General features: G+C 43.5%; 1 protein-coding gene and 1 long non-coding RNA gene across 2 annotated transcripts in view; both read left to right on the plus strand.

Moving 5' to 3' along the window:
• Nucleotides 1-5,393, plus strand: part of LOC124046721 (forkhead box protein N3-like) — a 127,899-nt gene extending 122,506 nt beyond the window's left edge. The window contains exon 6 of the mRNA XM_046367432.1: nt 4,770-5,393. Coding sequence (XP_046223388.1) covers nt 4,770-5,301 — 532 coding nt within the window. The 3' untranslated portion in view covers nt 5,302-5,393. The remainder of the gene's footprint in view (nt 1-4,769) is intronic.
• Nucleotides 5,394-5,848: 455 nt separating this feature from the next.
• LOC124045351 lies at nt 5,849-9,763 on the plus strand. Its single transcript, XR_006840835.1, has 3 exons — nt 5,849-8,720; nt 8,828-9,158; nt 9,273-9,763. It is a non-coding gene; the product is annotated as an uncharacterized LOC124045351 (long non-coding RNA).
• The last annotated feature ends 344 nt before the right edge of the window (nt 9,764-10,107 follow it).

Genomic DNA, 10,107 nt, shown 5'->3' on the forward strand with positions numbered 1-10,107 from the left:
CACTATATATAATGTTTACATACCCTACATTACTCATCTCATATGTATATACGGTACTCTATACCATCTACTCCATCTTGCCTATGCCGTTCGGCCATCGCTCATTCATATATCTTTATGTGTAAATATTGTTATTAATTCCTTACACTTGTGTGTATAAAGTAGTTGTTGTGAAATTGTTAGATTACTTGTTAGATATTACTGAATGGTTGGAACTAGAAGCACAAGCATTTCTCTACACTCGCATTAACATCTGCTAACGATGTGTATGTGACCAATACAATTTGATTTGATTTGATTTTCTATTTGATTTGATTTGATTTCCCCTTTATTTAACCAGGTAGGCTAGTTGAGACCAAGTTCTCATTTGCAACTGCGACCTGGCCAAGATAAAGCATAGCAGTTCGACACATACGACAACACATGGAATAAACAAACATACACTCAATAATACAGTAGAATAATACAATAATACAGATTTGATTAGATCCCGGTCTTCTTAAGTGTGCAGCGCCATCGTTGGCTCAGTAACTCAGGGTTTTTATTCAACATTGTCATCAGGAACTATTCAAAAATGATGGAAATCTGCTGTTGTGCTGCCTCTCCATAGGGGCGGGATCGTAGTGATCTTATTCATTATCGCCCATTTGAAGGCTTCCTCGTCTAGCTAAGATCCTTGGTAAATGTACAACTTTGCTATTTTTTTTCTGAGAAATGTAATGTGAACCAATCAGGGTTTAGACCTGGGCCTGGGCACTATTACTAAGCCAATCAGGGTTTGGGGCTGGACACTACTACTAAACCAATCAGGGTTTAGGCCTGGGTACTATTACTAAACCAATCAGGGTTTAGGCCTGGACCTGGGCACTATTACTAAACCAATCAGGGTTTAGATCTGGGCCTGGGCACTATTACTAAACCAATCAGGGTTTAGATCTGGGCCTTGGCACTATTACTAAACCAATCAGGGTTTAGATCTGGGCCTGGGCACTATTACTAAACCAATGAGGGTTTAGGGCTGGGCACTATTACTAAACCAATCAGGGTTTAGACCTGGGCCTGGTCACTATTACTAAACCAATCAGGGTTTAGATCTGGGCCTGGGCACTGGGCAGTACTACTACACCAATCAGGGTTTAGACCTGGACCTGGGCACTGGGTACTACTACTAAACCAATCAGGGTTTAGACCTAGGCCTGGGCACTGGGTACTACAACTACACCAATCAGGGTTTAGACCTAGGCCTGGGCACTGGGTACTACAACTACACCAATCAGGGTTTAGACCTAGGCCTGGGCACTGGGTACTACTACTACACCAATCAGGGTTTAGACCTGGGCCTGGGCACTGGGTACTACTACTACACCAATCCGGGTTAAGAACTGGGCCCTATTACAACAACAACCACTTTAGTAGTTAATGATCTTATCAATGCTTTCCACACTCAAATGAAATGTTCGTTCTGAAGCTTGTGATACTGTTGCCATTTTATTGAATAAGTCGTCCTCGATAGGTCTAAGCTCTGAAAACCTGTTCGTGATACCATGATTATCTTAGTGACAGATCCCAGGTCATCGTGATTGATGGAATTTCTTGAAATACATAAAAGTGTACCACAGGGAGTCGATTTTGGGAACCTGTTCTCTTCATTATTTATATAAACACCATTGGTAAATATGTTAAACATGTTTTAACTTCATCTATATCCAGATGATAGTATTATGTATTCTATTGCCCTGACTGTTGATATGGCTGTGTCAACACTACAGTCAGATTTTATAGCTGTGCGAGAAATACTTGCTGATATAAAACGTGTGCTTAATACGGGCAAAACAAAATACATGTTGTTTTCAAAGTCTCGTGAAAAGTGTTTCAGATGATGTAACGGCGTTCTTCGTTTGTCGAAAGAGAGTCGGACCGAAATGCAGCGTGGTGGTTACTCATGTCTTTAATGAAACAAATGACGATACATGAAATAACTTAATAAATACAAAAACAACAAACGGAACGTGAAACCTAATTACAGCCTATCTGGTGAACACTACACAGAGCATAGGAACAATCACCCACGAAATACACAGTGAAACACAGGCTACCTAAATACGGTTCCCCATCAGAGACAACAAGAATCACCTGACTCTGATTGAGAACCGCCTCAGGCAGCCAAGCCTAAACTAGACACACCCCTAATCAACCACAATCCCAATGCCTACAGAAACCCCAATACGACAACACAATAAACCCATGTCACACCCTGGCCTGAACAAATATATAACGAAAACACAAAATACAATGACCAAGGCGTGACAGATGAGCTGCATGTTCACATATTAGATGGTTCTTTAATCAAATGCGTTCCCACATACTTAGGCATTTTGATTGATATGGATTTGACATTTTAACAACATATAGCTGGTTAAAAAAGCTAAGATTTAAAGTTGGCTTTTTCTACAGAAAGAAATAGTGCGTTTGAGTGAATTTCATGAAAATGAAAATAGTGAAACAATTTTTTACTTATTATTTTTTGATAAAACTAGACTAAATATTTTCACTTCACCAAATAATTGATTGAAACACACTGCTTTGCCTCAACAGCACTCTGTAGGGTAGCACCATGGTGTACCTCTGGATATATTGGCAAAACCTAGGTTCTTACCCCCTTCCATAGACTTACACAGTAATTATGACAACTTCCGGAGGACGTCCTCCAACCTGTCAAAGCTCTTCAAGCATGAACTGGCATGTTGTCCACCCAATCAAAGGATCAGAGAATTAATCTAGTACTGATAGCATTAGCTACATATAGCTAGCACTGCAGTGCATAAAATGTGGTGAGGAGTTGACCCAAAGAGAGAGAGAGAAAGACAATAGTTAAATGTTTTGAACAAATTCATTTCTTTCCAAATAAAGGAGAAGCACGATAAAGAGAGCTAGACATATTTTTTTGTATATTTTTGTTCGCTTTCATTTAGCTAGCATTGAATACAGCTAGCTAGTTTACCCTACTTAAACACCCGGCTCAAATAGAGAGGGATGCTATATTAGCTAGCTGGCTATGGCTATCCAACACTGTAACTCTTCCAAGTTAAGGAAAGCGTTTTTATTAATTTATTGCCACCCGTGGCCCACCTCTGTAACTTCTAAACTGCTTGCTGCTGACTGTACACAATACTGCGTGATTGTAGCGGGATTACTAACGCATTCGTTCTAGTTCCTATGTTGACTATGACGTGACAACATCACAGTTTTGGGCTCCTGAGTGGCGCAGCGGTCTAAGGCACTGCATCACAGTGCTAGAGGCGTTACTACAAACCCTGCTTCGATCCCAATGTCAAGAGTGTGCACAGCTGTCATCAAGGCAAAGGGTTGCTACTTTGAAGATTCTCAAATATAAGATATATAATATTTGATTAACACTTCTTTGGTTACTACATGATTCCGTATGTGTTATTTCATGATTTTGATGTCTTTAATATTATTCTTCAATGTAAAAAAAAAATATTAAAAAAATAAAGAAAAACCCTTGAATGAGTAGGTGTGTCCAAGATAGTGACTGGTGCCGTAGATGCAGACAAGAGGCAGTGTTGAATGCATCACTTTCTGTCGCCTTGGTTACTTAAAATTCTGTCGACCTGCGCACCTACATTGTAAACACTCTTTCACATACAACATAACATATGCCATTTAGCAGACGCTTTTATCCAAAGCGACTTACAGTCATGTGTGCATACATTCTACGTATGGGTGGTCCCAGGGATCGAACCCACTACCCTGGCGTTACAAGCGCCATGCTCTTCCAACTGAGCTACAGAAGGCTAGGTCGTAGCAACCTCATGATGGGGTACAGGGACAATTCTAGTATCATGTAGTAGCCTAAACCTATGGATGTTACATTGAGATGGGTGAATGGAATATGAATGACAGTCATCCAATATGCTGTAAAAGAAATAAGAAATAATCATCCTCCCTCATCTTAAACGGCACTGGCCGCCACTGCTGTTGAAGTACAGACACCTGAGTTGCTTTATCCGTTGACAGGATTGGTTAACTCTTGAGGTTCCCAGGGTCTCCACCTAGCTAGGTAAATCTGTTAACATGATTGGTTAACTCTTGAGGTTCCCAGGGTCTCCACCTAGCTAGGTAAATCTGTTAACATGATTGGTTAACTCTTGAGGTTGCCAGGGTCTCCACCTAGCTAGGTAAATCTGTTAACAGGATTGGTTAACTCTTGAGGTTCCCAGGGTCTCCACCTAGCTAGGTAAACCTGTTAACAGGATTGGTTAACTCTTGAGGTTCCCAGGGTCTCCACCTAGCTAGGTAAATCTGCTTTTAGTTTTATTGCCCCGTATTGCTGGAACAAAATTCAAAATACATTTCATCTTGATGTTTTGTTGACATTCGGGCAATTTATAGTATTGATTGGGGAATTACTGTGTACATACACTGATAATCACCAATGTAGGATTTGTAGTGCTGTCAGCCTGTCACACAAAGTGAATCGACTCGAATTGAATGGTACTTCCATGATCCACAAGGGGGGGAATTGAATTGTCACAGGTTTTATATTGAAATCACAGCCGTTGCAAACATGCAGAGTGTTGTGCTACTTTGCGTGACAGATTCTCGCATCTAGTCAAATGCAGGGAGCTGTAAAGTTTGTAATGTTTGCGATAGTTAGTGTTAGTTTGTGTCCGCTGTCTGTTTTTGTGTTTGTGTGTGTATGTGTGTTTTTGTAAGTGTATCTAACTTGTGACTCTGTCTCTCTCCAGGTCAGTGCTGTCCGGAGGCTGTCGGAAGCGTAGCAACAGCAATCCCCCCTGTGACTCCCCATTGGTTAGCAGCGACCCCAAGGAGGACCACACCTACAGCACCAACCAATCGGATGACGGCAGCGACTACACCAGCGACTCCAGTCTCCGCCCCATTGCCCGTGACGTCGCCAACGATTCAGAGTTTGACTACGAGGACGACGAAGACGACAAGAGCAAGATCCAGCTGGAGATCAAGAAGGAGGAGCCGCGCGATTGGCCTATAGACACGTTAGACTCCACCCCTTCCAGCCAGCAGCACAACAAGAAGCGGCATCACTTCCTGAAAGCCAAGCAGCGGATGGGCGTGGCTAGCGACACCCTCCCGCTAAAGAAACGGCGCGCAGAAAAGCCGCCAGAGAGTGATGACGAGGAGATGAAGGAGGCGGCGGGTTCGCTGCTCCACTTGGCTGGCGTCCGGGCCTGCTTGAACAATATCACCAACAGAACCGCCAAGGGCCAGAAAGAACAGAAAGAACCCACAAAAAACTGACCAAGGAAAGACAGAGAGAGAGAGAGAGAGCGACAGAGAGAGAGAGAGAGACACAGAGAGAGAAACAGAGAGAGAGGGAGACAGAGAGAGGCAGAGAGACAGAGACAGAGAGACAGAGAGAGAGAGACAGAGAGAGAAAGAGAGAGAGAGAGAGAGAGAGAGAGAGAGAGAGAGAGAGAGAGAGAGAGAGAGAGAGAGAGAGAGAGAGAGGGACGGAGAGAGAGAGAGGGACGGAGAGAGAGAGAGGGACGGAGAGAGAGAGAGGGGGACGGAGAGAGAGAGAGGGGGACGGAGAGAGAGAGACGGGGACGGAGAGAGAGAGACGGGGACGGAGAGAGAGAGAGAGAGAGACAGAGAGAGAGAGACAGAGAGAGAAAGACGGAGAGAGAGAGAGAGAGAGAGAGAGAGAGAGAGAGAGAGAGAGAGAGAGAGAGAGAGAGAGAGAGAGAGAGAGAGAGAGAGAGAGGGACGGAGAGAGAGAGGGGGACGGAGAGAGAGAGAGGGGGACGGAGAGAGAGAGAGGGGGACGGAGAGAGAGAGGGAGAGAGGGAGAGAGGGAGAGAGGGAGAGAGAGGGAGAGAAATACAAAACATCACTTTTAATATAGAAATGTACACTGTCTTTTTTCCAGGACATCAGGTGAATTCTGAAAGATTTGTGGCAATATCAAAAACAATCACTTTGTTTTCCTATCTTTAAAGTTAATGTTTTTGAAGGTTGCAAAAAATATGTTGTTTTATTTGTTTTGTTTGTTTTTTATTTGTTTAAAGGATATTAAAGCCATAGACAAAACTTTTTCTGATATTCAGCTAAGTTAGCAGGTTTCTGTTGGCTGAAAACAACACGAATGAGAAACAAAAATGAAAACTGCCCCATCCATGGATCGGCTTGGTTGTATGAATAGAGTAGGGGATCAAATTGTTACTCTTTTCAAAATGTACCCAGTCCCAAACTATTACCCTTTACAGGCTCATCAGACGCAGCTAACACTACATAATACATTTCAGCAGGATCATACACTTGTTATTTCTGTGGAATTTCCTGGTATAAAGTTCTTATGGGGTGCTTATCACTGACTATTTTGTTTTTACAGTGATATAGATCATTAAAATGTAATAAAGTAAGTATTCAGGGTCAGATCTTAACATGAAATAGATTGATGTCTAAGGCCTGCATATTCCTGTTAGGATGTGACCATATACCTCAATATGTCACAATAAATAAGCACAAATACACATGCTATCCTGGCTAAAGCAATGTTATATTAGTAAACTAGTTCACTGAAGTAATACAGGTATATGCTGAAGTAATACAGGTATATGCTGAAGTAATACAGGTATATGCTGAAGTAATACAGGTATATGCTGAAGTAATACAGGTATCCCCTTTGTTTGGCATCAGACTTTCGAAAAAACAATGGTGCTAATATGTCGGCTATTTAAAAATATATATTTAAAACCTAGTTTGCCAAACTCTGTCTTGTCTGTGTGCGAAGCAGCTTCCCCAGATATTTCTTTGACATTAAATGATGTGATGCTGTTAGCTTAGTGACCATTAGCCTAGCTAAGCTGGTAGAACATATACTCATCAGTTATCCTAGCCTAACTAAGCCCATAGAAAAGACACTCGGTAGCCAGTTTTTGTATGTCCTTCCTTTGTCGTGTCAGTATTGAAACAGTGCCATATAGATATTGGTCAGCCCACTGATGATGGTAGCACTTCCTTAGCTAGCTGTCTTTCTGACTGCTAATCACATTTAGCCACTGGCACTAGCTAGCATGCCAAGGCAGAGGGGACAGTGTTGTTTTCCCCTTAAAGGTTGACTGTAGGACTGTAGTGAGGTGAAGTTCGCTGGTACAAGTGGGATGAAGGAATGGTTTTGTTTTGTTTCTGACGTGGTCTTCTCTAAACGTAAGCTAATTGTGTTTGGTAAAACCCATCGGCTAATAGTCTGGCACGCGCTTATCAGAGAGGAAAATAACTGAACACATGTTGAGAGAACCTCAAAATTGCCTGTGTCCTTTTATGAAAGCAATGGACAAGAGTAACTGGAGTTTTACTCCAGTGATATAGTGATATTCTCCCCGTGGCACAACCACCTGAACACCTTGATGTGTTGGATGGGATGCTGTGAAACCTGACACGTGATTTCATGTGAGAAGAACAGTCATATGACTGTGGAGCTGTTTATTTTAGTGTTTGTTTGTGTTTACTAACCTACCCTCATGACGTAATAAAGCAATTTCATCCAGTCAGGATAACACTGTATAAAAAGGTAAACTAGTGTTTTAGATTTTTTTTTCAAAGTTTAAGCAATGTAGCCAGCATGATTTTTTTCTCTCCAAATCGTGTTGTATGGGTTCTGTAAAGAAAAAGATAAAAAACATGTTTATATTCAGACAAAGATCATGTTTGGTAAATAATGTATCTAGCATGAAGCATGAATTATTTTCATATAAGTATCCTAGCGAGCTAAAAGGTTCTGCCTGGTTCTACGTCCATAGGTGTGGAATCCTTCTCTGTTGTTTTGTCTTGACTTTTTCATTTGCTGGTTCCTTTCTTGTCATCCTCACTCAACCTTGTTTTAACTTGGGCTTTGATACAGTCAGACAAACTTATTCAGGGACAAAAAGCTGGTCTGTTGGGCAAATCTCTGTCTGTGATATGATGGTACCTCTCTCTCCTCCCGTTGGTAGATGGCAACTTCCTTCATCCATAGTGGATAAAACTACCATGTCCCAATGTTTGTTTGTGGTCACTAGATGGACATGTTAGAAAGGACACAACTGACAAAATGGTCAGATCTTCTAGGCATGAAGATGAGTGATTTCTGCGTTAAAAGGACCAAACGTCCTCTGTCTTCTCCAGCATGGCCGTATAGTGACCCCTGTGTCTGATGGCTTCTCCCTGACAGGTGAATGTTGAACCCTGTGTGATTAAAGGTGAGGTTGGGTGGTAGTGAGTGTCTGTTCTCTCACCCTTCCTCCTCTGTGTCTGATGGCTTCTCCCTGACAGGTGAATGTTGAAGCCTGTGTGATTAAAGGTGAGGTTGGGTGGTAGTGAGTGTCTGTTCTCTCACCCTTCCTCCTCTGTGTCTGATGGCTTCTCCCTGACAGGTGAATGTTGAAGCCTGTGTGATTAAAGGTGAGGTTGGGTGGTAGTGATTGTCTGTTCTCTCACCCTTCCTCCTCTGTGTCTGATGGCTTCTCCCTGACAGGTGAATGTTGAAGCCTGTGTGATTAAAGGTGAGGTTGGGTGGTAGTGAGTGTCTGTTCTCTCACCTTTCCTCCTCTGTGTCTGATGGCTTCTCCCTGACAGGTGAATGTTGTAGCCTGTGTGATTAAAGGTGAGGTTGGGTGGTAGTGAGTGTCTGTTCTCTCACCCTTCCTCCTCTGTGTCTGATGGCTTCTCCCTGACAGGTGCATGTTGAAGCCTGTGTGATTAAATTAAATGGTGAGGTTGGGTGGTAGTGAGTGTCTGTTCTCTCACCTTTCCTCCTCTGTGTCTGATGGCTTCTCCCTGACAGGTGAATGTTGAAGCCTGTGTGATTAAAGGTGAGGTTGGGTGGTAGTGAGTGTCTGTTCTCTCACCCTTCCTCCTCTGTGTCTGATGGCTTCTCCCTGACAGGTGAATGTTGAAGCCTGTGTGATTAAAGGTGAGGTTGGGTGGTAGTGAGTGTCTGTTCTCTCACCCTTCCTCCTCTGTGTCTGATGGCTTCTCCCTGACAGGTGAATGTTGAAGCCTGTGTGATTAAAGGTGAGGTTGGGTGGTAGTGAGTGTCTGTTCTCTCACCCTTCCTCCTCTGTGTCTGATGGCTTCTCCCTGACAGGTGAATGTTGAAGCCTGTGTGATTAAAGGTGAGGTTGGGTGGTAGTGACCCTTCCTCCTCTGTGTCTGTTCTCTCACCCTTCCTCCTCTGTGTCTGATGGCTTCTCCCTGACAGGTGAATGTTGAAGCCTGTGTGATTAAAGGTGAGGTTGGGTGGTAGTGAGTGTCTGTTCTCTCACCCTTCCTCCTCTGTGTCTGATGTTTTCTCCCTGACAGGTGAATGTTGAAGCCTGTGTGATTAAAGGTGAGGTTGGGTGGTAGTGAGTGTCTGTTCTCTCACCCTTCCTCCTCTGTGTCTGATGGCTTCTCCCTGACAGGTGAATGTTGAAGCCTGTGTGATTAAAGGTGAGGTTGGGTGGTAGTGAGTGTCTGTTCTCTCACCCTTCCTCCTCTGTGTCTGATGGCTTCTCCCTGACAGGTGAATGTTGAAGCCTGTGTGATTAAAGGTGAGGTTGGGTGGTAGTGAGTGTCTGTTCTCTCACCCTTCCTCCTCTGTGTCTGATGGCTTCTCCCTGACAGGTGAATGTTGAAGCCTGTGTGATTAAAGGTGAGGTTGGGTGGTAGTGAGTGTCTGTTCTCTCACCCTTCCTCCTCTGTGTCTGATGGCTTCTCCCTGACAGGTGAATGTTGAAGCCTGTGTGTGATTAAAGGTGAGGTTGGGTGGTAGTGAGTGTCTGTTCTCTCACCCTTCCTCCTCTGTGTCTGATGGCTTCTCCCTGACAGGTGAATGTTGAAGCCTGATTGTGATTAAAGGTGAGGTTGGGTGGTAGTGAGTGTCTGTTCTCTCACCCTTCCTCCTCTGTGTCTGATGGCTTCTCCCTGACAGGTGAATGTTGAAGCCTGTGTGATTAAAGGTGAGGTTGGGTGGTAGTGAGTGTCTGTTCTCTCACCCTTCCTCCTCTGTGTCTGATGGCTTCTCCCTGACAGGTGAATGTTGAAGCCTGTGTGATTAAAGGTGAGGTTGGGTGGTAGTGAGTG

The sequence above is a fragment of the Oncorhynchus gorbuscha genome, linkage group LG10, assembly GCF_021184085.1.
Source record: "Oncorhynchus gorbuscha isolate QuinsamMale2020 ecotype Even-year linkage group LG10, OgorEven_v1.0, whole genome shotgun sequence".
Lineage (NCBI taxonomy): Eukaryota > Metazoa > Chordata > Actinopteri > Salmoniformes > Salmonidae > Oncorhynchus > Oncorhynchus gorbuscha.